The 27,238-nt window shown below is 40.6% G+C and overlaps 1 protein-coding gene across 2 annotated transcripts; it reads left to right on the top strand.

Annotated features, from left to right (window-relative positions):
• The first annotated feature begins 1,706 nt into the window (after positions 1-1,706).
• On the top strand, positions 1,707-23,792 carry LOC147331910 (kelch-like protein 20). 2 transcript variants are annotated; one of them, XR_015128743.1, is made up of 15 exons: positions 1,707-1,826; positions 4,060-4,123; positions 7,512-7,769; positions 7,892-8,000; positions 8,411-8,617; positions 13,573-13,731; positions 13,914-14,008; positions 14,126-14,241; positions 14,398-14,581; positions 14,688-14,831; positions 14,953-15,086; positions 16,307-16,515; positions 16,623-16,729; positions 17,154-17,710; positions 23,648-23,792. XR_015128743.1 is itself a non-coding variant. In XM_086288241.1 (14 exons), the coding sequence occupies exons 2-14, from the start codon at positions 4,101-4,103 to the stop codon at positions 17,236-17,238; spliced, it is 1,830 nt and encodes a 609-aa protein (XP_086144367.1). In that variant the 5' UTR covers positions 1,707-1,826; positions 4,060-4,100; the 3' UTR covers positions 17,239-21,103. The 2 variants fall into 2 exon arrangements, 1 of the variants encoding a protein (XP_086144367.1); XM_086288241.1 differs by lacking the exon at positions 23,648-23,792 and having other exon boundaries at positions 17,154-21,103.
• The last annotated feature ends 3,446 nt before the right edge of the window (positions 23,793-27,238 follow it).

Here is a 27,238-nt window from a genome sequence, read left to right as displayed (position 1 = left end):
TGCCTGTGAATCACTCTTTGCTTCTCTTCTTCCTTCCATCCCATCTTTTCATATATCACTCTCCACTTGCTGTCTATCTGAGAACAAGGCACAACTTGCTATTGCAATAAACTATAATCTAATTATCCACACCTAACAACTCTTGCACTTAATCTATAATAAAATGATGACAGAAAAATGTTATAGCACTGCCTTTAGTAGCCTCACACAGCTCCTACTGTTTCCTCCTCATGTCCTTACCAGGCATGTCTGGACAAAGTTATATCATGAGTAATACTTTTTAAAAATCCATATACATAAAACACACATGCACACACAGTGACATTTTAGACCTTCTTCAGAATACTGTATATACTATGGGCATCCTTACATTATTATTTATTACTAGAGCTACAATAATAAAGCAATGAGGAGGGGGAAGTAATAAATATGAAATAATGTCATTATGATGATTCCATTTGTTTCACTATCCACTCTGTGCAGGGGCAAAGCTTATTACATTTTTAAACTGTAGAGATACAATAATTTTACTGCTGTAAAATTCAAATTTTGTCTTATTTAAAATATAAATCTAATATAATCTACTTCTTAATGTATGTTCTGTAAAATACAGTGTGTTTTTTAATATATTATAATTATAATAATGCATAATTATGTGGACATGCATATTAGATCGTTTTTTAGTGAAATATAATCCCTCCAGAAAGGCAGGAAAAGCCCAGAAAATTACTTTAAAACTAAATATGTTCCCTAAAACGGTGACAGAGCTACAGACCCATGACAGCCTTACACAGGTAGCATGCAGCTATGACCAGCACTACTTGTGCAGTTAATAAAAGGACAGGTAATGTTTGTCGCGCTGTTGCACACACAGCACGCTCGTTTGTTTCAGTTCGTCAGTTGCAACAAGACAGCTTACCAACGTGTACGTAATAAGCTAACACTCCTGTGTGCTATACACTACAGTGTACGCTGCACACCTACTTACTGGTTTTGTCGCATCAGTCTGTATGGAAGAAATATGGTAAGTTTCTCCTACAGCTCCGGACCGCAAAAAATGCGCGTGCTCTTTGTGAGCTCGTTCCCGGCTCGTAACCAGCGCGTTCTGCCGTCAAGGGCGATCATTGGTTAAATGTGATCATGTGACTGATGCAAGCCAGATCCTTTTATTTAGCAAAACTGTGATTAATAGTTAAATATTATTGTTGAGGAGCACAGACAGGACTCCGCGCGCCCACACACATAAAAAAATAAATTAAAAAAATAAAAAAAAATTGAAAAGTTGCTTCAACAAAAGGGCACTTTGGGCACTCATCAGGAAAGGGGCGGGTGCTCAAGCCCCTCAAGCCCCCCCCCCCTGCACGTGCCTGCTCTCGAGCGCTTCTCTGAGCCCTTGGTATTTCTCCAGCTTCTCGTGTTCCTTCTTTCTGATGTTGCTGTCATTCGGAACCGCTACATCGATCAGCACGATCAGCACTGGCATTGTCCTGTTGGACTCGGACAGGCTGTGTTGTAGAAAAAAGATGCTCAAACAAAATGTTGACTTTCAAGCTCGTTGGAATAGTACAAACTACTTTTTAGACCCTTACACTAGACTTTTGCACAGTACTTCAGGTACATTTTATTTTTTATTATTTATCTTTACGTGCGATGACATAGTCCCCTACTTTTATTTTGAAATCAAATTATCAGGAAGTGGCGCTTGACATTCGGCATGCGCATATTACCGAGGAAGAAAAGCTGCGGAGTTCAACAACCGACGGCTTAAAACTGTAAACATTAAGAGCCTGGCTGACTAATGTCTGTGGTTGGGATGGAACTCTAAGGTAAAACCCGTTTCGTACACTCTTGCTTTTTTCCTACGTAGTTGTCATTGCTTATGGTATCGGTATATACCGCTCACTACTGATTTAATTAATGTTAGCACTACAGTTTATAATATTCAATCCGTGGCTTGTGGGCTGATGCTAAAACAGCATCTCTGACGACCAGAAATAGTCTAAACGCTTTGGATTATTCTTGAATGTCGTTTATAGTTTAAATTTGTTGTCTCTGCTTGTATTAGGTTGTTTTAACGTTTGTATTGTGAAGGGAATTCCTATCTCAGTGCTAGCTGTAGCACTAGCTTTCCCACATATCCTCGGGAAGTTAAGTAGCGTTAAGAAGCTAGTCCCGATTTTCAGTTTTTTGGAACGCATTTAGCCTCGGAAGACGTTACTTCTCCTTTTATCTCCTCTTTGGCTAAGTCACATACTAACACAACTCTTACCACAGCACTGGAAATCATAAATCGCCAACCAGTCTGGTAACTGCTAATGCAGCTATCAGCCAACAATTAGCGTGTCTTAGCTAAGCTACATGTCGAAGAGCTAAAAATAAATAACTCATAGAGAGCTGCCTTGTGTTAATGTAGACCGATGGAGTAATATTGGGGATATTTTTGAAATAAAGCTTACGTTAAAATGAGCCTTCTAAGCCCGCTACTGTCTGGATGAACCCACACAGCGCTTTCCATTTTGGGGTCTTGTTTTCTGACTTCTCTCTGATTAGGTTAATTTAATCTAGTGCAGCAGCAGCTGGCTGAAACACTTGACACCTCAGTGTAACCATATGACAAAAACGAGAAGGAAGAAAGAATGTGTGTGTGAAGGAGGGACTCCAGGTTTTGAATGAGTGACATCAACTGGAAGTAAGGCCAGTTGTTGTTGTTTTGTTGTTGTGTGGGGGGTTTTATTTTAGAGGTTTACTTTTAGACAAAAGGTGCAACCGTTAAACAATGTAATGAATTAGCTTACTTTTTTAGTTAACTGTTATTTACATACATAAAAAAAATCTTGATATTTAACTTCAGCTGTTCAGCTCATTTCTGTCCACTGATCTTCACTAATTACAGTAGGCTTAAGCATTTACTGCTGTCTCTTTCCATCTCGCTGCAATGGTAGCAGTGTGTTTGAAGTTTGAAACAGTGAGAGCTACTTGTAGTATGTTTGGAGATAGATAGCAGTCTGTTAACTCAACAGTTGGTGGAAGCCAGCTTAGCATTCTGTGCCACTCGTGAGACAGAGAGCTGCTGGCAGTGCTGAGATATTTATTTTTATTTACACTATTGATATTTTATTTTTAGAATCAAGTGTGTGATTTTTATGAAATGGATAAGCAGAAGAAAATGAATGAATGAATGCTTGGATGGATTCATTCATATAGGGAAATTTAGAATTTCTGACCAGTTAGAACATAATTTTAATGTTAAAATCACTGAGGATAAGAATTTGATCATAATTTGGAGTAAAGTATGATAACTTCTTGGGTAAAACATTGTTTGGCCTAGGTGGACTGTAAAATATTGAAATCATTCCAGGGTCTTCAGAGTTTTCTGGTAAAGCCAAGATGTTCGAATGAAGTTATACTACACAGTAAAATGGGAATGCATTAAATTAAAAAGAAAAATGACAGCAATCCCCACCAGCCAGGGTTGGTGTAGGTGTGCCTCAGGTAAGAGGAAAAGAGGACTATGATTGCCTATAGAGAGCCATGCTTTAGTGAGTATCAAAAAAGTTATTGGATGTGGAAAAAAACTTAAATTAAGACTGGCAGCAGAGGGGTGATACTGGTTGATATGATGATAAAAGTGTTTGATAGGAAATAATTGATGGAATGGAAGAAGGCTATAAGAATTTGTTATAGTGGAGTGAGATGTGAAGGAAGCGGAAAGACACTGAGTCACCAGTTCCTGAACATTTACAAAGAGAAGGCTGCACACACATAGTGTCAGCAAAACGCATACAAAGGTAGGTTTTATTGCAGGATCATAATTTGATAGCAGTAGATTGTTTGGTCTCAGTCTTGCTGACAGAAGTGGTCAATTTGGTAGGTAGGATTGTGGTGTGGAGTAAATCACAGGAAAAAATGATTATTCTGCTGTCACAAGAGGTTGTAATTTTTTCCCATCAGCAGGCAGGAATCACAAATCAGATATAAAAAAATACTAGTTTTTATCTTATATTTGTGGGGGTCAGACTAACTGCAGGAAATGCTGATTTGTGTTGTTTTTCTTCACAGGTTAACTTGAAAGTATAGGACCAAACATTGTTCTTCAGTGCATGGATGCAAAGCCAATGCGCAGGTAAGTGTGGTAGTTTTCTGGGAAGAATGGCAAAAGTATGTGGCTGTTAATTCCAGATTCTTTGGTTACTGTTTACCAATTTTCTTTTTAACGGCAGTATTATATCAGATGTGGTAGTCACGGAAATCCTCAATCAAATTCCTTCAGTGTGAGCGTTAAAGATCCTCTATGGCTCATTGACACCTTGTTATGTCACCACATAAGCTTAAAAGGCAGAAAAATCCCTTCTTTACGGGATCAAAGGGGCTGGTTCAATAGAAGTTCTACCCAGAACTCTCTATAGCACTTGGTGGTACTGACCTTAGCTCTGCTGCTTTGTTGGGCTTTTAAATTTAGGTTTGATGGCCCACTGGAGAAGATAGGTGGTGTCACGATGCAGAGCAGGAGTCTGTGAAACAAGACTGGCTAAAAATAAACTTTTCACAGTAAGGGGAAACACCAGAGCCACTATGCAAAATGAAAAACTGTGTTCATGGAGTCTGTTGTGCATGTTACAGGTGAAACGGGATGGACATTAGGTTATTTTTTTTCTCTTTTGGGTGGGGGAAGAATGATCAACATTAGCATTTTTGTATAATGTAACATAATAGTGTATAAGGGCTGAGGTCCCATCCAGATTATAAACATGAGCTGTTTCATGCATGTGTTGCAGCCATGAACTCGTGCAGTCCAAGCAGAAACCACACAGAATACTGGAAATGTGACTGAGGTGAACTCTTTTCTCTGTTCTGTCTGAGGAAAGAAAATATCCTGACCCGATTTTCCGGAAGTTTAATTGTAAAGGCAGTTTTAGTGTCATTAATGTGAAATGAAACAGCGTAATTCTACATTTGTCATATAAAACTAAAATAGCTGTGTGTAATTGGGTAGGTAGGACCTAATTTAAGACGTTAACACTAAGACAGTATCTAATTATTGTTTTATGCTTTATAGTTAAAAGTTGCCTGTGTTGTGCAACCAGCAGCTTTAAAGGATACTCGTTAGGTCAATTTTCAGGTCCATAATTGTAATCTTTGGCTACTGGAGTAGTTTTGTATGAGTCATTGTTCAAAATGATGCTTATTTATCTTATACTACCTTGGTGTGGCCCCTCAGTTCATCTTCTGTCTGAAATGAGCTATTTTAGCCCTCTAAAGACTACCCACATTTTAAGAGACTTTGATCTGATTGGCTGCCACTTATAAACATAAGGTTTGAACATCAGATCGGTGGGGTGTCGCCAGAGCCAAAGCTAATCGTGTAGGAATGGCGCCTACTCTGACATCATCCAATTACAGGAGTATAAAAAATTTCCCGAATGTCTCTGATAAGAGTCTGGAGCAGTTTAAATTTAAATCAAAATCTCTATAGGTGCAGCATTTATGTCTCCTCATTTACCCCACTACTTTGACTCCAGTCTTTAAAACGTCACACCTACTTAAGCTTTTTAATTTTGTACTTTTCCTACTGTTACTGTTAGGGCAATTCAAATGACATAATGAAAGGTCAGAATGTTTTGAGTGAAAGCATTAGAGGCTCAGTGTATCATGACCTTTTCTCCTCAGGCCAACAGTTCCTGTGAATGCTGGCTAGATGAAGTTCCTTTTTTAAAAATATCACAGCAGTTTTGTCTTGTTGCTGAGTTGCCCTGGATTACATTGCATTTTATTTTCACATTATTATGTGAAAATATGTCACTCAAAGGATATTTATTTGCTGATTTTTTTTTTTTTGACTAAGATTTGAAACTTTATGTATTAAATACAATCCACAAAACGTCTTTAACAAAGGTCATGTATGTGCAATGATGTCATTTCTCCCATCTGTAATGGTAAGGACACAAAGTGAAGAGGATGCGTTCAGGTGTTAGGAATTCTTGACCAGTACTGGGAACATGAGCTGAAGTAAATCCCAAACCCAAAGTCATCCTGGGATTTAAAAAGATGCAGGGGTACACCAAGTCAACCGACCGGTGTGGATAAGTTTACACTGGCTGAGGCACATGCAGGGTACTGACCTTGCTATATTAGGTTCAGCTGATGGCCATAGACTGACACTGTATTCAGTTCAATTCAATTTTATTTATATACCATGAAATCACAACAACAGTCGCCTCAAGGCGTTTTATATTGTAAGGTAAAGAGCCTACAATAACACAGAGAAAACCCCAACAACCAGACAACCCCCTATGAGCGAGCATTTGACAACAGTGGGAAGAGAAAAACGCCCTTATAACAGGAAGAAACCTCTGTCAGAACTGCTGCGGCTACGATCTAGCCACTTTTTACCGGTATTTTATTGATAATCCTGTACAGAAGCTCAGAGACACACAGACACAAAGGGGGAGGAGTTTCGTTTGTGCAAATAACTTTGCAAAAAAAACCCCAAAACCACTCAACAAAGTCTTGGCTTCATGTTTTGACCTATTCTCCTCCTTTTCATTGTGAGCAAAGCCACCCATGGCGCCTTAAGCCTATTGCAGCATAACTAAAGAAGGATTTAAGGTCACCTAATTCAAGCCTAACTGTAATCTTTATCAAAAAGTAAAGTTTTAATCTTGATCCTAAAAGTAGGTGTCCGTATCCCGAATCCAAACTAGGAGCTAGGCCCACAGAAGAGGGGCCTGAAAGCTGAAGGCTCTGCATCACATTCTACTTTTAAATATCCTAGGAACCACAAGTAAGCCTGCAGTTTGAGAGTGAAGTGCTTTTCTTTTTTTTGGAGGGGGGGTGATATGGTGATATGAGGTCCTTGTACATGCAGTGCTGCCGTCTTCTGTTTCAGTCCGTTATTACACTCTTAAATCCTACTACTTATTCCTGCGTCTTTCGGGATCTTGCAAAGCTTTAAACGACAAGTCGACTATTAAATCAGTCGTCGACGATTTTAATAGTTGACGTATTCGTGACTAATCGTGACAGCCCTAGCATGTACTCGGAACACTTTTCTTGTAAAGTAATGCACTATATAACTTAATTACTCCCACGAGAAAGTACTTTGTTACTTATGTGTTTCTCTGCAAAATGTCCTGAAACACCTTGTCTCGCACTTGTCATTTACAAGTATAAACCTATAAGCTACAGTCTCACACACCAACACATCCTAATGAGAACACACATGATCTTTTCCGTAGTATTTAGATATTAATACAATGCAAAGATGAAAATGAGCACAAAGAGACTTTAGAGTGATCACCACAGTGATTGTACTTTAGAAACATGAGTGGTAGAAATGGAGGGCGCAGCCTGACTGCTCATCACTTTTGTTACCTGTTAAAGTTCGTGGTCCGACTGCCTGGCTGGGGTCAGCATTCTCTCAGCATTACCATCACTGTGGGTTCTTGGCTAGCTTATTCTAATTGAAATTAATTTAATGTAACTAAGAGTATATTGATATGTGCTAATGTCAGGGCCACCAGCGCACGTCAGGACGCCACTGGAATGGACATCACCAGCCGCTGTACTCTGGGGGACCCCAACAAGCTCCCTGAAGGGGTCCCCCAGCCTGCACGCATGCCCTACGTCTCAGACAAACACCCGAGGCAGACCCTGGAGGTGATCAACCTGCTGAGAAAACACCGGGAGCTCTGTGACGTGGTGCTGGTGGTGGGTGCCAAGAAGATCTACGCGCACCGTGTGATCCTCTCTGCCTGCAGCCCCTATTTCAGGTATGAGGAGACACTGTGTGATCCCACATCAGGCTAGTTTATTTACAGCTAAATTCCTGGGCTCCAGTGATTGCTGTGACACAAAAAATAATGTCATCTTTCTTTTTCCCGTTCTTCTTCAGGGCCATGTTTACTGGAGAGCTGGCAGAGAGCAGGCAGACGGAAGTGGTTATTCGTGACATTGATGAGAGAGCCATGGAGCTGCTGATTGACTTTGCTTATACATCACAGGTAGGGATGGTAGCATGCTGTTAGAATTAACCGCAGGTGCACATTAAGTTTAAAAAAAAAAAAAAAAAAAAAAGACAAACTGATGAAACTGCATATTGAATGTAAAAAAACCTGTCCAAACAAGTCTATGGCAAAGTTTTCCAAAAGTACGAATCAGGAGAGCAAAACCTTTGCAGGCGGCTTTGTTTCCTGCAGAGTACAGTAAGGTCTATGATTAAAATGAAAAACATGTTTCTTGGCTATAACCTTGACTATAGCAGAACTTTCTCAAAAGATGTGAGGAGACTGACATGGAGCCACAGTTTGAATGCATAAAAACGGAGGAGCTGTGGAGACCACACATTGTGATCAATCAGTTGCTAAAGCTAAAAAACTCAGTGTATCTGATGTCCTGATCTGCACCCTTTCAGGTGACTGTAGAGGAGGGGAATGTCCAGACGCTGCTCCCTGCAGCCTGCCTCCTCCAGCTTGCTGAGATCCAGGAGGCGTGCTGCGAGTTCCTTAAGAGGCAGCTGGATCCATCTAACTGCCTGGGCATCAGGGCCTTTGCTGACACACACTCCTGCCGCGAGCTGCTCCGCATTGCAGATAAGTTCACCCAGCACAATTTTCAGGAGGTAAGAACCCACATACAACTGTTCACGGTCGTTTATAATCGCTGTATAGTGCTACGTGTTACAATGATTCTACATGTTGCTTTAGATTGAATGTGCAAAATTTACATTTAGTATACATACGTTAGTATACATTTAGGATATAGAGATTTCTTTCTGTCGTGCCAAATGCGTCTGTTATAAAAATGGTTTACATTTGTAAATGATCTAAAAGTGCCATATCATGGTGTTGTTGGTATAGTAAGGCCATACATTTACGTTCTGTGGTGCGCACAACAAGAAGACAAATGCAGGTAAAGACGACAGTTGGAGCTACTTCAAAGCTTCAGACTTTAAACCAACAAATCACAGTACATAAAATAGAAATCTGTTCCTGCTAAAGGTGAAAGCATCACTTTCTCCACTTCAGGCAAAAACACACTGTCAAGTACAAACGGGCTGTGAAGGTGCAGATACTAACAGCTGGTGATGTGCAACCCAGATGTAACTGCATCAAAAACTATTTTTTCAGATATCAGTGACTTAGTTAACTGGTTTAATAATATATGCTCTTCAATTCAGCATCATGTCGCACTGTTAAAAGTCAGATTCACCAAAGAAGAGAATGAAGAAAGGCTGAACAGAGACGGAAAAAAACTGCTCTCCATATTCCAAGTCTCTCTCAAATAATCTCTTCAACAGATATTTTGAATATAGTGTCACACTTGTGCACTTGACCCTGCCTGTCAGTCGGTCCCTTTCATCTGGCTGGATTCCAGCCAGCGTCGTCCCTCTACTAAAAAACAAACCTCCTTAGAGCCCACTGATTTAAATACTTATAGGCCAATTTCCAATCTGTTTCTTTTCAAAATCCTTAGGAAAGTTGTTGGTCGTCAACTCATTCGGATTTTAGAGTAAATAATATTTTCTATAAATTCCAATCAGGTTACAGACACAGCACTGAAACAGCGTTATTGAAAATTATTAATGATGTCCTTATGCACTCGGATAAAGGTGAGCAATCCATTTATGTCCTGCTTGACTTATCTGCAGCCTTTGATACTGTTGATAATGCTACTTATTAGCATACTATGAAGCTGGGTTGGGATCACCGGTTCTTCTCCTTAATAGTTTTTTTTTTTTTTTTTTTTTTTTCATACTTATCAAACAGATATTTTAGAATTCATATTAATCAATGTATGCTCTAATCTGCACCGCTCGTTTGTGGAGTGCCTAGGCTTCAAGCCTTACACCAATTCTGTTTATTTATTTATTTTTATATGTTACCCCTGGGTCACCTAGTTAATGGTTTTAATGGGATCTCTTACCACTGCTTTGCAGGATGAAACACAGTTATATTTTTCTGTCAAGCCCAACAACCTCAACAGCCTCTCCTGCCTCAAGGAACATTTCTCTGCCGTTACTAATTGGATGTATTCTAATTTCCTCTCTGTTTTGGTAAAACTGAGGTTCTAGTTTTTCTTTTAAGCGAATGCTGAAAACTCATTTTTATAGTTTGGCATTTCCGTAATTCCTTCCCCTTCATTTGTTTGAAACCACACATGCATGTATGATGGAATGAATGTCAAGAAAAGAAGATTACAGGGAGTGCAGAATTATTAGGCAAATGAGTATTTTGTCCACATCATCCTCTTCATACATGTTGTCTTACTCCAAGCTGTATAGGCTGGAAAGCCTACTACCAATTAAGCATATTAGGTGATGTGCATCTCTGTAATGAGAAGGGGTGTGGTCTAATGACATCAACACCCTATATCAGGTGTGCATAATTATTAGGCAACGTCCTTTCCTTTGGCAAAATGGGTCAAAAGAAGGACTTGACAGGCTCAGAAAAGTCAAAAATAGTGAGATATCTTGCAGAGGGATGCAGCAGTCTCAAAATTGCAAAGCTTCTGAAGCGTGATCATCGACCAATCAAGCGTTTCATTCAAAATAGTCAACAGGGTCGCAAGAAGTGTGTGGAAAAACCAAGGTGCAAAATAACTGCCCATGAACTGAGAAAAGTCAAGCGTGCAGCTGCCAAGATGCCACTTGCCACCAGTTTGGCCATATTTCAGAGCTGCAACATCACTGGAGTGCCCAAAAGCACAAGGTGTGCAATACTCAGAGACATGGCCAAGGTAAGAAAGGCTGAAAGACGACCACCACTGAACAAGACACACAAGCTGAAACATCAAGACTGGGCCAAGAAATATCTCAAGACTGGTTTTTCTAAGGTTTTATGGACTGATGAAATGAGAGTGAGTCTTGATGGGCCAGATGGATGGGCCCGTGGCTGGATTGGTAAAGGGCAGAGAGCTCCAGTCCGACTCAGACGCCAGCAAGGTGGAGGTGGAGTACTGGTTTGGGCTGGTATCACCAAAGATGAGCTTGTGGGGCCTTTTCGGGTTGCGGATGGAGTCAAGCTCAACTCCCAGTCCTACTGCCAGTTTCTGGAAGACACCTTCTTCAAGCAGTGGTACAGGAAGAAGTCTGCATCCTTCAAGAAAAACATGATTTTCATGCAGGACAATGCTCCATCACACGCGTCCAAGTACTCCACAGTGTGGCTGGCAAGAAAGGGTATAAAAGAAGAAAAACTAATGACATGGCCACCTTGTTCACCTGATCTGAACCCCATTGAGAACCTGTGGTCCATCATCAAATGTGAGATTTACAAGGAGGGAAAACAGTACACCTCTCTGAACAGTGTCTGGGAGGCTGTGGTTGCTGCTGCACGCAATGTTGATGGTGAACAGATCAAAACACTGACAGGATCCATGGATGGCAGGCTTTTGAGTGTCCTTGCAAAGAAAGGTGGCTATATTGGTCACTGATTTGTTTTTGAATGTCAGAAATGTATATTTGTGAATGTGGAGATGTTATATTGGTTTCACTGGTAAAAATAAATAATTGAAATGGGTATATATTTGTTTTTTGTTAAGTTGCCTAATAATTCTGCACAGTAATAGTCACCTGCACACACAGATATCCCCCTAAAATAGCTAAAACTAAAAACAAACTAAAAACTACTTCCAAAAACATTCAGCTTTGATATTAATGAGTTTTTTGGGTTCATTGAGAACATGGTTGTTGTTCAATAATAAAATTATTCCTCAAAAATACAACTTGCCTAATAATTCTGCACTTCCTGTAAAGAAGATTATCACAAGATAACCTTCATATGAGACATGGTTGCTATAAAATTTGATAGATAGATAAATAAATAAATAATTGCCAGATCAGTCATGTGATTGGAACAGAGTTATAGCCATCTCAAGTTAGTTTAACAAATACAGTGTAGGGAAGTGGCTAGCGGAAGCACATGTGCTACTGTTTTGGATACTGAAGCTATACATACCAGTGCGTAAGGAGTGTGAGCAGATAAAAGATGAAACTAGAAAACAGAAACTGAAGCGCCAGTGGAATTAGCCCAAGGCTTCAAAGACAAGGAAAATACTGAAAAAGATGGTGAAGATATTTTGGCTGTTTAAAGGGCCAACATATCACAGGGCACAAGAGCCTTCAGGCAACCGGTGTTGTGATTTGGTGCTATATAAATAAAATTGAATTTGAAAGTCTGAAAAAGAAGCTGAATAGCATGCACTGCAAACTGTCAATACCATGTTTCCACAAAGGCAACGAACACCACAAATATACCCGCACGGTGCAAAGCATGCATGATGCAAGACCTTACCGTCCTTTGAAAATCGTGGCTTTAAACAGCTGTCATTTAACCTAATTACCAAATCCCTGATCATAAACCTTTCTCTCAGAAGGTACACAAAGTATTGTCCCTTCTAGAGACATATTTGAACAGCTGTGTCATCATCCTTTACTTGATCCAGCTGTCTTGGCTAATTATAGACCAATCTTTTCCCTGTCCTTTTATTTAAAAAAAAAAAAAAAAAAAATCTTTATCAGTTATCTGTTTTACAGCTATTCTTTCATCTGCAGAGGAATTTCAGTCGGGTTTCAGATCTCATCACAGTACTAGTGAGGGTCTGTGCTGCTAGACCGCAGTGCAGTATTCAGTACTGTTGACCACAATGTTTTACTACAGTGGTTTGAATCTTATCTTAATAAATAGGGAGTCTTGTTCACACACAAAAGGGTTCTGTGCTAGGGCCATTTCTATACGCAATATTATTGTAAGTTATAGCTTGCATTTTCATTGCTATGCAACGATACCCATCTATCCATGAAACTAGAATACACAAACTTATTAAACTGTAGGATGTCTTAAAGATAAAGAACGACCTTTAATTTCCTGCTAAATTCAGACACTGAGGTTATTGTACTCTTTCCCATTTAAAAAAAAAAAAAAAATCTTCCGAACATGGTGTCTAACCATATACTTACTCTAGGTGGCATTACCTTAGTCCACAGTAACACTTTGAGAAAGTGTTACAGCAGTGCTGTAGGTCTCCTTTAAGACTTCTGTCTTAAAGTGAATTTTCTGTTTTCAGTACTGTAAGCCATTATGTTAAAAATTGCACTTTGCTACCTCAAGGCCCAGATTCCTTCCAGTCCATGTTCACGCAATGATTTCAAAGTTGTGCCAACACATTTTACAGAGCAACGGCAATGCAGGCATCAACAGGGCAATGATCTTAAGTGGAGAAAGTCAGGATGCTAGCCCAACTAAAATATTGTGAAATGAACTGATGAGAGCTATTCAGTCACCTCACCTCAGTTATTTTTAATGTCATCAGCTAAAAGCCAATTTGTCTTTGGAAAACAAAGAACAGAGAGAAGAAAAGACAGAGCGAGATTATTCCCCGTGACAGGTTTTGCTTTTGTTAGTGTAGAAATGAGATTTCACATCATGCTTTTGTGAGAAAGGTGAATTGCTTTAAAAAGTGTGAATACAATTTATTTGACGTTGATGGTAATGAAAATTGATTTGCTGACTGATGTGCTGAGACCTTTAATAAACAGTGCTCTCTTTGACTGTCTGTTGCACTTCATTTTTGTAGGTAATGGAAAGTGAGGAGTTCATGCTCCTGCCTGCCAACCAGCTCATTGACATAATCTCCAGTGATGAGTTGAACGTGCGGAGTGAGGAGCAGGTTTTCAATGCCGTGATGGCCTGGGTGAAATACAGCATCCAGGAGCGAAGACCTCAGCTACCCCAGGTTTGTCGCTAGAAGCCTGCAGTACATTCAACATCTCCTTTGGTTTAATTCTCTTAGTCCATTTTTCCTTGTTAGTTTAGTTTGAGTGTTTTTCTGATAGTTTGTGAACTACATTTTTAGTTAGTTGTTCTAGTCTGACTAATGTTTCAAGCTTGACTTTTTTAATTGTATTTGCTCTGCAGGTCCTACAGCATGTCCGCCTGCCACTCCTCAGCCCCAAGTTCCTCGTGGGCACAGTGGGTTCAGATCCACTCATCAAGAGTGACGAGGAGTGCAGGTGAGTGCTGTTTGTAAGGGGAGTAGTGGTAAAAATCCTGCTTGTGCACATATAATCGAGGAAATTGATGCTATTGTGGTTAATATGAAACTGTTTACTTTGGGGTTAATGTTACAGAGACTTGGTGGATGAGGCCAAGAATTACCTGCTGCTACCACAGGAGAGACCGCTAATGCAGGGTCCCAGAACCCGACCCAGGAAACCCATCCGATGTGGAGAGGTCCTTTTTGCAGGTCAGTATCTTAGGCACAGAAATTAAAACCATGATTTCCTAATATTGCATTTTATTTGTTTTTAATTTAAGTCCTTACCAGTCAACTGTTGGTATTTTGTAGGAAAAGCCTGATTTTTATTTTTTACTTTTTCTTCTTTCTTTCTTTCTCTTGCAGTTGGAGGTTGGTGCAGCGGTGACGCTATTTCCAGTGTGGAGCGCTATGATCCGCAGACTAATGAGTGGCGGATGGTAGCTTCAATGAGTAAGCGGCGATGTGGAGTTGGTGTCAGTGTCCTGGATGATCTATTGTATGCAGTGGGAGGTCACGATGGCTCGTCATATCTCAACTCTGTGGAGAGGTCAGCGGAAGTCCCTGAGGCTTTCACTGTAGATATTCACAGCTTTCCAACAGTCTGTTTGTGTGTGTGTCTTGTTCTACTATTTACATGATTACCTCCACTTTAGATACGATCCTAAAACCAACCAGTGGAGCAGCGATGTGGCCCCCACCAGTACTTGTCGCACCAGTGTTGGCGTCGCTGTACTTGGAGGATATCTGTATGCAGTGGGAGGGCAGGATGGAGTTTCCTGTCTCAACATAGTTGAAAGGTAGCAGATTTCCTGTACTATACTATTTGGGTTTCCAGTTCCATTGGTGGCTACTAGATAAAAGTTAGTTTAATGCAAAAATGATTCTTTGGAATTAAATGGCCAACCTGGCTGTGTTCAGGTATGATCCCAAGGAGAACAAATGGACTCGTGTCGCATCCATGAGCACCAGGCGACTGGGTGTAGCTGTGGCTGTACTGGGAGGATTTCTATATGCTGTAGGAGGATCTGATGGGACATCTCCATTAAACACAGGTGTGCACTGAATCATGTGTAAGCATGGACTGTATAAAAAAGATGGAGAAATACTAAGTCATCTGCTAACCTTAGCAAGATTTGGTTATCAGGTACCTGCTAATTGGTGCCAAGTAATAGACTAATCTCAAATAGTGGCATTTCACTCACCAAATGAGAGCATAGATTGTCTATACCAAACAGCAAGCAGATGCAGCCCCATATGGCAGCACAAAAATGATCGCTGTAATGTTTAAAAGGGGGGAAATCCATAGGAGTGTAAACAACTTCTTTGTTATTATGCACTTTATTTTAACATTTTAACAGTCCTTGATGGACAAATGTTTGGAAAAGGCTCAAATGGCCACTTCGGGAACTGCAGTTTTTGGCACTTCAGAATTGCCTTCAGTTTTCTCCCTGGAGGTTGTTCAAGTCTTTATGTCTGAAGTATTGCTGCCAGAACAGCTCACAGAGCAGGCGAGCCACATTTAGATAAAGACTGCCGCAGGGGCCTGGGTTCTAGTCTGGCTCTGGACATTTCCTGTGTGTCATTCACTGCTCTCTGTTCCCGTCCTCTATAGTGTCAAAAAGGCCTAAAAATAAATATTTTAAATGTCAAAAATACACAGAAACTAAAACAAATGACAAACATGCCTCAGTTTGGATGGGTGTCAAATGTCTTAAATCTTTCTTTTTTTTTTTTTCTTTTTCTTTAGTTGAATCGCTATAACAATTTCCAGTGCACAGTGTCACATTTTGACTACTATAATTACTAAACATAACTAGACAGATTTTAGTTGAAAAGCTGAGGATTTAAAAAAATGCAACATTTTTAAAATACTTAGATTAAAAGAATTTGTTGAATTATATTTGTGTGTAAAAACTGATACTTTATCTGACAAAATGCTGTAACTTATGTCTAAAAGCAGTGTAATAAAAACTGAAACTTTTTCAGTTAAGTTTGACCAACAGGGAGCAGTTTAGGGTTGCAATTTGGGGCTTGAATACAATTACAGAGGCTTGATGATGATCTTTAATGACCAATAGCTAAGGAGTTACACTTACTCTTATTGGTTAAAGTTAATGGTAAAGCAAACCAAACTGTATGTAAGTGGTGTTTCTTGTTTCCCATTGATAACCACATTTGAACGATGTTCTTAGTTGAACCAATGATTGAAATCTGTCTATATATTTATGCCATTTTCTCCTGTTATTTAATCACCTCATTCTTTCCTCTTCAGTGGAGCGCTACAACCCTCAAGAGAACCGCTGGCACACAGTGTCCCCCATGGGAACCAGAAGAAAGCACCTTGGCTGTGCGGTCTATCAGGACATGATTTACTCTGTGGGAGGTAGAGACGACACCACAGAGCTAAGCAGCGCAGAGCGATACAACCCCAGGACCAATCAATGGTCTCCTGTAGTGGCAATGACGTCCAGACGGAGTGGGGTGAGTGTGTGTTGGAGAGTGATGATGGATGTTTATGTATTTTAATGCACACCTTAAATGATACCATATGTTGTATGAGGCATTGGAGTAACTATGTGTGTCTGTAGGTGGGCTTAGCAGTGGTTAATGGTCAACTGATGGCAGTTGGAGGCTTTGATGGCACGACGTATCTGAAAACTATAGAAGTCTATGACCCTGACGCCAACACGTGGAGGTAAATGGTATTCTAGTAGGATCAGTTCTTTAGTTACTATACATCAAGTACAGCTGTCAAACACTTAGCTATGTGATGTGCGTCTACATGTGTTAAATAAATTCATAGCTGTGACACTGAACACAAATGCTAATCTTAACTCTGGTTGCAGCCACACAGACTCCTGCAGGGAACTTCAAGCTGCATGACGCAGTGAACAGCTGTGATTAGTACATGCAGACATGTGGACAGGGGCTGAGTTTTAGGGAGTGCTTGAGTGGCTTTTTCTTTGTGTTTTCAATGGCAGAGCAAGAATTTTAAATATTGCTCAAATGTGATTATATAATTGTGGGAAGCAAAAATGGTGATGGAGATTACACTTGGATTAATTGTGCAGCCCTGTGTTTGCATTGTTGGCATTCTTTGACTTGTCTCCTCTTTCTAGGTTGTACGGAGGAATGAACTACCGCCGGTTAGGTGGAGGAGTGGGCGTCATTAAAATGACTCACTGTGAATCCCATATTTGGTAATGCCACCACCGCCCCTCTCCTTCCACACACACTTCTCATCAGCTGGCGCTTCTTCTGGCTGACTCTTGTGCCTCCAAAAGAAACATTGTGAACCAGGTGGACATGTGAGAACCATGAGGAGGACGGGGAGATGAGACGACAATAGAAGGACAAACTTTTGAACTTTACTTCACCCCCAACCCTCAAATCAAAGTCATTAACTGACTGACCACGGTCGCCATGAAGTGCACTGAGAGCGGAAGTCTACCAAGTACCATTAAGCTTCTAGTTCAGAGAGGACGAACCTTTTCAAAGTTATTTTCCAAGCGTTGTGGTCTGGATTTAAACCGGTGCTTACCTTTAGTCAAGAAAGCTGCTGGGAGTGAGTGTCCTCTGAAGAAGTTTAACAGCAGCCGAAAGCCTTGCTCATCTTCCTTTTGCTTTATATGGCAGCCCCCCCTAAACTGCTGCTGCTGACCACCCACCGCCTTCAGTAAGTTTAAAGAACAGACACCCAGTGGGCAAACATACTTTCTCTTCATTGTGAGATTTCCTGGTGATACAACATTGCATACTGACTGTAAGAGCTCAAACTCCCTCATTCCGTTTGGCATAGGCTTTGAACCGTACAGCTTTCCTCTGGGCCTCATGTGTAGCATTAATCAGTAACAGTCAGGCAGCTTCCTTCTGAAGGCATCTGCATGTTTACTATGGACACACAGAGGAAAACCATATTTTTGGTACTGTAGCTGTTTTTGTTGATTGAGGTCTTTAAAGATTTTATTTGTTTTATTTAGAAGAATGTAATTCACCCCAAGTGGACCGAGACATCAAAAATCAACCTCGAATGTTACTTCAGCACTTCAAATGATTAGATTTGTGCCATGAAAGGAACTTCTTCTGTTTTTCCCAAAAAGGCTCTCCATCTTGGACTGTATTTTCTGGTTAGAGTCGAGACGAGCTTGTGACAGTTGTCCAGAGTAGAACAAGAACTCGTGCTGTCCAAGATGGTATATTTGGATGAGCTTGTTTTTTGGAAGTTGCCTGGCATCAAAGACTAGAACAGCTGCACAGCTATGGACCAAACTACTGGGTCACCTACCATAATACCCGTAGGAGCTGCTCAGCCATAGAGACCTATGCTATGATCTCCTGGCGCACAATTTTTGTGCCGAGTGTTGGTAACACACCATGTACCTCAGCACCTGGTGACCTCACTCTGTAGCTTGATGTGGTCTAACACTCTGAGGCTGCAGTTCCTAAATGCTTCCAGTTTGGAATAAGACGACTTGCAGTTGATTGTGGAATATCTGGGAGGGAAGAAACATTAAACTGGCTTATTGCAGTGTCATGCTTAAATTCAATAAGCTCTTTAGGAAATGTTTGTGAAGTCAGACTGCATGGCTAGATGCTTGATTTTTACAACTGCAGCACTAGAACTGGAAACGGCTGAATTCAACGTTTAAAAAGTGTGGCCCAATACTTTTGTCCATGCAGTCTATTTGACCAGGAAGTAGGAAAACCAGAAATAGGAATAGCCAAGGCTAGCTGATTAGCAATGGTTGAACATTCGAAATATGAGTAAAGATGTTGCGTACTAGAAATTCAATCACAGATGGCACAGGCAGCCGTTAATGTCTACATGGGGAAAAAAATTACTTGGGAACACTCGATGATGCTTCATCACACTGCCGGCACCAAGAGTCTTTTGCCAAGAATTCCATCTTGTTTGAATTTATTTAAGGTTTAAGAACATGCATACAATTTCAGGAAGTTTCCTTGATTTTGTTCAATGTGCAGTGTAGAAAGAAAGAATTGAAGAGCATTTTAAATTGCACACACAGAATGATGTTGGAGCGCTCTCTGATGCACAGCAAACAGGGTTGCTTGACTGTACTGGACACTGAGCCCACTGATCAAATGTGGACACAGCTGATTGGCGTGTCTGCGTGTCATTACAGTAAAGCTCACAGAGAAATCTGTTCTTTTTAGCCATAGCCAGTGCAATTTAAAAAAAATAAATAAATAAAATTAGTTCATTTTAAAAAGAAATCATCATCATATTGAAATATTACAAACATTGGATAGCTTACAGATGGACCTGTTTGTAAGCCATCCAACTGATTCTCTGTGTGACAGCTTTACCACAACTTATGCTGCACCTCGCAGACTCGCATAATGATGTTGTAATTAATTCAAAATCAGAAAGGACTCTGCTTCTGTAGCCATACTGTCCCTAATCACAGAAATCAGGCATCTCTCATGGAAGTGGAGGAGAAAAAAAAATTGGAGTTCTGTTACCTTCTTTGCAGTCTCTGTTTCAAAACTTCAGAGTTGTGTGAATAGCCTTTTTAAAAATGCAGTAAAACAGGATGGACCACATGAATAGAACTGTTAACTATAAAGTAATTGCTACGTGCGTAGTAGTGTGACAATATATATTTGTTTACAGAGCCATAGGTCCATTTTTGTTCTGCTTTCAGTTCCCACATCCTTGCTTTTGTTCTGTCATCATACAGTGTAACAGCACCGCCTGCTGGTGGACGCTCATAATGCAGCACTTATACAGAAAAGGGTGATACAGATGAGGAGTGGTACATGGTTGTACAACTGATCTCTCACAGAGTTTAAATAGATGGTGAAATTTAGTTTTGAATGAATCTTCTCCGAATTTATTGCACTGTGATTGGTAATGTATTTTAGATTTTATCTTTTCTTTTGTTTCTTAATTATATTTTATAAAGGTGTTTCCAGACATTGGGATGGAAAAAAAGAATCACAGGTCAGCTGGGGAATCATACATTTCAGGCATCGCTGCCTTGATGCTGTGCAGAAGCAGTTTTCTTTTCCCACATGCAACACTACATGTGTCACATGCAGCTCATTACAGCAGCTCTGCACTTTAAATTATGGAATCTGAAACATCCTTTTTTCCTTATTTTCTTTCTTTTTTTATTTTTTTTATTTTTATTTTATTTTTTTTATTATAAACTAAAATGTCATAAGCGAGCGAGTCACAACCTGAATGTTGGTGTTTTTGTTTTGTTTTTTTGTTTTTTTGTTTTAAATTTATTTACATTTTTTTTGGGTAGTTTTTGGATTATGTTCTCTGCTAACACAGGGGAGGATTTCAAGAGGCAGAACTGCTGTCTGTTTGTGTAGTTACTCTTTGCAGAGCTCCACTTTAAAAAAAAAAAAATGAATGTTTATGCTTCAGAAATGCTCACTTGAAAAGATGAATCGTTGACCATTTCATTATTTTTTATTTTTTTATTTTTTATTTTTTTGGATGTTGAAGAATTGTGACACATACGCAGTTGCTGAACAACAACTGTTTGCCTGCTTCTTGAAGACTCTTCCAAAAAGATTTTGCTATTTTCAACTGCCACAGAATTACAAGGAAATGCCACTCAGTTTAAGAGTCCATGCATCTTATTACTTTGGTTGTCATAATTTTGTTGTAAGAAGCATGTTTTATTATTTAAACCACCCAATTTTTCAGCTGTGTGACAGCATGCTTGTTCTAATGAGTGTTAAGTCCTTGATTTATAAACAACTATGATTTTTTTTTTTTTTTTTTTTTTTCAACCTTTTAACGAAGCAGTTATTGATGGAATTTAAGTACACAAGGCAGACCAAACCTCATTTTTGGAAAAGATTTTAGACCAAAGCAAGAGAAATATGGTTCCCAGACTGAGTGGTATTTCTGTCATATGTTCTACTAATGATGCATTGTATTATAATTGTCAGCCAGCCTTCAGTCGGTAGCCTTTTGAGAAGCCTCACCCAAAACGTGGTTGTAATTGCAGATGTTTGTTTTTGTGTATCAGCGAGCTGTCTTAGCTCACCATGTTCACTATGACAACGATTAAACTTTTTCCCGGAAGGGTTTCTCTCTCTCTTTTTCTTTTCCTTTTTTTTTTTTTTCTCTGTTAAAAGTGATATAAGTCTAAGTTTAAGTAAGTTTAATTACCCCTCAGCCTCCTTTAGCAATAATGATACTTCAATGTAGCCTGTTTGCAGCTCTGGAGGCCAGGATCACTGAACTGGAGACTCTGCTTTTCACCCTCAAAATAGCCAGGTCCCTGTAGCCTGTGGAGCCGAAGGTAGCGTAGGCCCCCCTATATAGCTGTCCCCCTGCAGACTGTCCTGAGCAGCTGGGGAAACCGGATGGCTGGGTGACAGTGAGGAGGAAATGTAGTTTAAACAGAAGCCTGGTACACCAACCAGTTCATGTGTCTAATTCTGTCTCCCCACTCAGCGACACCCCCCGGCAATCAAACTAATTGGCAATTCTATTCTGAGACATGCAAAGCTACACCACCAAACACGGGTAGTTGTCTTCCAGGGGCCAGAGCAGGCGACATTAGGGAGAATTTAAAACTGTTGGTTAAGCATTTCTAGAAATCTGTCCAAATGTATGATCAACTTATCTCTAATAATAGGCTATGTACCAGAGGCCTTCAAGCTAGCAGTAGTTAAACCGTTACTTAAAAAGCATCTCTAGACCCAGCAGTCTTAGCTAATTTTAGGCCATTTTAGGTCCTGACAGGGACTAGAAAGAGAGAGCAGATTTCTCCTGTTTTGGCTTCCCTTCATTGGCTTCCTGTTAAATCCAGAATTCAAAATCCTGCTCCTCACATACAAGGTCTTAAATAATCAGGCCCCATCTTATCTTAATGACCTTGTAGTACCATATCAACCTATTAGAGCACTTCGCTCTCGCTCTGCAGGCCTACTTGTTGTTCCTAGAGTATTTAAAAGTAGAATGGGAGGCAGAGCCTTCAGTTTTCAGGCCCCTCTTCTGTGGAACCAGCTTCCAGTTTGGATTCAGGAGACGGACACTATCTCTACTTTCAAGATTAGGCTTCAAACTTTCCTTTTTGCTAAAGCATATAGTTAGGGCTGGACCAGGTGACCCTGAATCCTCCCTTAGTTATGCTGCAATAGGTGTAGGCTGCCGGAGATTCCCATGATGCATTGAGTTTTTCCTTTCCAGTCACCTTTCTCACTCACTATGTGTTAATAGTCTCTGCATTGAATCATACTTGTTATTAACCTCTGTCTCTCTTCCACAGCATGTCTTTATCCTGTCTTCCTTCTCTCTCCCCAACTGGTCACAGCAGATGGCCCCGCCCCTCCCTGAGCCTGGTTCTGTTGGAGTTTTTTTTCCTGTTAAAAGGGCGTTCATTGGTGTTCATATGATTGTTGGGGTTTTCTCTAATGCATTATTGTAGGGTCATACTCTACAAACTTATAAATAACAAGATGGTTTTTTTAAAACAATTCAGGCTTAAGGGACTTCCACATTGACTTCTCTTTTCAGACCTAGAAGCTGCGTCCATCTTTTATATCATCTATAATTTAGCCTTTTGCAGGGCACTTATTGAAATACATGGAAAATCAAAATCTCAATCTTAGTGTTATTGGAGCATATTAGAGGACTTTTGTGTGACACATTTTTCAAAACATTTTCAGATTTATAGTGCAAGTTGAGGTCAATGAAGAGATTTGAGTTAATTCACTGAACTGAGCACAAGCATACACCCTTATACAGGGTTGTGCATTTCTATGGCGTGATACTTAATGGACTGGTTTCCATAAAAGAGCCAAGCAGACAACTGCAAAAAAAGAGTACATTTTTAGTCACTATCTGGCAAAATTTGAAGGAAAACTTTAAGAGTGAAATGTAGATCTGAAAACAAGCTATATTAACACAGAAGAAGTAAAAAAAATAGCATAACTACTGGTGATACCCTTTTTTCTTATACCTAATTCATTCAAATCAAAATTGAATACATTACAGATATTGAATTACTAATTGTACTGGTTACACAAGACAACTGGTGCATGTCTAGAATTGGACTTACCATCACTTTCATTAGTTTTTTTTTTTCAATCAACTTACCACTGTTAGGGTTTTTTTTAAGTTATAACCAGAAGCTTAGGATTAGGTATAAAGAAATTTTGGAAGAACACAGAAGTTTGACATGCTCCAGGCCATTACTGATTGGTCAGGTGCTATCCATGTGGTTTCAAAAACAAGACTGGTTTCCCATTAAATTCAGCTCCATATGGTTGCTAATGTCCAAGGTTTCACAGTTGAACCCTGGTCTCTGCTCCGCATCCCTTGCAGTTTAGTTTTGGTGATTCTGATTCTCTTTATTGTTGAGAAGATAAGAGGTAACCACTGAGGATCAAGAACTGGTTAAGGATCAGCAGCCTGCTCTTTGTCTCCCAACTACTGAAAGGATTTTTTTTAATGACAGAAGAGAAGTAAAATGATGTTTAGTCGCAGCAGCACAACAGACGATCGTGTTTCTTTTAACTTTCTTGTTGTTGTAAGAGAAAAGATCAGAGAAGAATTTGCTTTTGTTGTCACAGAAGTTGCTCATATAATGATCTTTTTTATTTCTCTGTTTTTATCCAGGGGTGTGGCTAAAGGTAGTCTGGTGTGGCACTGGCCCCACTGGAGTTCCCATCAAAGCTGTGGTGTCATGTCAATCGGTGTAAATTATGGGTGGAAGAGGGGGATTACACATCCTGTTTTTCTTGGGAAAACAGAGTCTGAGTGGAGTCTGAATCTTCATAGCAAGTGATCTTAACTGTCATGTCACATCTTGTGCCACCTCAAAATTCACTCAGAATGCAGAGGTTTTTTGCCAACACTAACTCAGAACTCACTGCGTCTCCATCTACTTCACTAAAAGCTGAATATTCACTGTATGGTACTGTAGCATGGGTTGTATTCAGTGGTTGAGAGGAGGCAGCAGTCAAAAACCCACGGCCACACTGGTACTGGCTATTCCACAGTGATTGTTCTTTAATAAACACACTCTGCACAAACCTTACAAGGCCCGATTGAACGGCTGCCGTTTTATCATACGAGGCGAGCAGTGTTCATACAACATGTAACGCTACATTGAGTTAGGGAAGTAAAGATATGAGGACCATCTCAGTCCATGTGTCCATATGCAGGCACGTTTCTTCCATACACACCAGAGGGCAGTGGCGCATGCTTGTGACATCACTAAACATTAGGTTGTCTTAAAGAGACACCACTCAATTGCGACTGTTACAGTACGCTGAAGAACACTGTCCACGGCAGAGGCACAGGTACGAGGAGACGTCTGCTGAGAGATCTAAAACAAGCAGCTGTGATGGAATCTGTCAGTACTTGCTCAAGAAGATAGTCTTAATAGGGGGATATGCCAGAAATCAGCCCATCTGCATAAAAATTTAATAAAACTTCATATAATATGCACTGAATGCATTTGAAAAATTGTACTTCAAGTGCCTTACAGTGAGTTGGTTTACTCCCTTTCATTCTTTTGCCCATTAATTTGCAAAATTATACTTAAAAATCATGAAACATGTTTACTGAGGTACCCACACTGTGTTTTGTTAGGGCTATTTTTCTGAATTTTGTATTTTAAAAAATGAATTTTTAATCAATTTTCAAGCAGTTTGATTTGTTAAAAAGCCTCATTTATGGGCAAATTATTGGTTAAATGAAAATGCATTTCATAGAGGTTGCAGTAATATTTTAGTAATGTCATATGACAGAATTTGTGACATATATCTGCCAATCATTAGTGAATTTCTTGTGGTAGCCCTTCCAATAGCTAGTGACTGACTCAGTGGTTCCAACTTTGGACCCAGCAATTATATGGTGTCATGCTGGTGCCTCTATTCTTTACACCTGCACCAGTTCGGGTGTTAAACTGCCTCTGGATTAGACACCCAACACCCTGTGGAAAAGGGTCATATGAGAGGAAATATTGCAAGAATTTCACAGATTATTCACAGGAAAGGGAAGATTAAAGGAAATTGCTTTCCCCTCCAAGCAATCTACACACAGAAACTGCGAGGTAGCTTTATTCTATAGCAGAAGTACTGCTAGACATTTTCATTCGCAGGACAATTAACTTGCTAAAAGTTTATTTGGTGATTGGCTGAAAACACTACATCTGTGTTATTGCTAAATCAGTAATCACTCAAAAAATCATTTTTGTTCCAGGACTAACCACTCACGGAGACACAGCTCAGCTTTTTCACCTGCCAGACTCGAGCCCTCTCTTTGCTGAAACCTGCTAATTTATTTGCAGTGGCCTGGCCTCAGGATGGTCATTACCTCTTGTGCCAGACTCTTTAGTTCTTTAGAGTTTTAAAATGCAACAAAAACACTGGTTTTATTTTAAATGATATATTTCCCAAATGTGGAGTGTTCCCATATGGAAAAGAAATAGTAAAAACTTATATGTGATTACTCATGAAAGTGGCCACTTTCTCATTACTTTCATACATTGTTTTAGTAAGTATCCAAAACATACAAGTTTCATTATATAATTTTTCAAGGGATCTTATATCTGTTTTCACTCTTGTATGCTTTTCATACAAGTTTCACACAAGACAGATACAAACTTTATAAGATTCATATATATCTTTTCCTTTTTTCTTTTTTTTTTTTCCTCGCCTGTCCCATTTGGTTCTTTAGCCATCAGAATTGTTGTCTGAAGACCAACAAGGATACCCAATGGATTTACTTTGCCAAATGGATCATCGTGGCATTGCCGTATTGGTCCATTTGGTCGATCTTTGTTTTTATTATTTATTATATTTTATTTCCAGATGTTACAGACGGGACAGACATGAGTGAGAGATAGGAAAGGGAGAAAGAAAGAGGAAGGAAAGGAAAAACAGAAGGGGAGAGGGACAGTGAGAAAGGGGGGGAGAAAAAAAATAAAAATCTCCTGGATCACCTGTTGAGAGAAGAATAGAAAACAAGCAAAAAAAGACCAAAAAAAAAAAACAAAGCAACATACTAAACACAACACCATCGCATTAATCTAGCTAAGTGTAAACAGCAGTAAATACTAAATATTCAATGTTGTTGTGCAGCACGCAGGACAGATGTGCTTCGAAGTAGCAGCCAAGAAAGGTGTAATTTGGGTCTACGAGCAGTGAACACCCGTGTGCATACCTGTGTGGATCAGCGCGCTTGTATTCCAAAGGTTTCTCCATGTAACGATCTGCTAGGGAGTGTGAGGGGGCCACAGCCCCGTCCTCCAGGGTGTGAAGCAGGTATGGAGGAGATCAAAACTCCAGACATCCAGAGGCCCCCAGAACACAAGAGACCAAGGAAGACCAACAGAGGGGCAGCCGCGCCACTGTCCCAGTAAGAGCTGAGGAGAGTCCCAGATGAGGGCTCACTCAGCAGCCGCGGAGCAGAAGCCAGGGGGAGTTGCAGTGACGCGCCCGTGAGCTCCGCCGGCCGCCAGCTGTGCCTGAGTGACCGAGCCCCAGGCCGAGAGGCCGGGGGCACCCCACCCCCGAAGGGGCCCGAGCGAGCCCCAGGCTCCAGGCCCCGATAAGCGGCCGCCAAGGAGTGAGCCAGTGTGTACCTGGACGCCCACCCCCAGACACAAAGAACCACCAACGCACCGACACCTGAGGGAGTCCGCCACCGGCAGGGGAAGTGGTGGTGGGCGGAGATAGGCCTCCAAACCTTGGAGGGCCTGAGGTGTCCCCAGAGAGGTGGCGTCTGATACCCAACCTGACATATAGACACAGACATACAGGCACACACAGACACAAACATCCATTCCCCCCCTCATGCTCTCATATGCACTTACTCCACACTCAACCAACGTGGAGACAGACATAAAGAGACGCTGTACACACGATCACACTCCCCAAGCGTACTCTACAAACCGGGTCTAGGTACCCTTGCCCCTGGAGGGGGGAACTGCACCCAGACCCAGGTGGTGTTACCCTTTTCCCTGCGGTGGGGAGAGGCAGACCACCCCGACTCCGTAGCAGCAGGGAGGCCCCACACTCCAGACCGCAGTCGGACGGCCAACTCCTCCTAGCCCCCCGCTCCAGCAGGCCGCAGAGAATGGGGGTGGGAGAAGACTCCAAACCTCCCTCCACCCGCTCATTGTAGTGTTGATGCATGTGTGTTCTAAGGTGCAATTAAAACCCAGGAGGGCATGGAGCTACCTGCCAAGGAGCAGCAGGT

Source organism: Aulonocara sp. 'chitande type north' Nkhata Bay, linkage group LG4 (genome assembly GCF_057382095.1).
Source record: "Aulonocara sp. 'chitande type north' Nkhata Bay isolate Kocher_YH1m ecotype deep benthic linkage group LG4, A_spYH_male_GT1.1, whole genome shotgun sequence".
In the NCBI taxonomy this organism is placed as follows: domain Eukaryota; kingdom Metazoa; phylum Chordata; class Actinopteri; order Cichliformes; family Cichlidae; genus Aulonocara; species Aulonocara sp. 'chitande type north' Nkhata Bay.
Note: the sequence above shows the minus strand (reverse complement) of the source record. Positions and strands in the feature narration are given on the sequence as shown.

Bases quoted from the DNA above. Each gene is read 5' to 3' on its own strand.
- LOC147331910 (XM_086288241.1), top strand. From the start codon at position 4,101: ATGGATGCAAAGCCAATGCGCAG. The intron at 16,516-16,622 runs GTGAGTGTGTGT...GTGTGTCTGTAG, and splicing joins TGACGTCCAGACGGAGTGGG to GTGGGCTTAGCAGTGGTTAA. The intron at 16,730-17,153 runs GTAAATGGTATT...TCCTCTTTCTAG, and splicing joins CCTGACGCCAACACGTGGAG to GTTGTACGGAGGAATGAACT.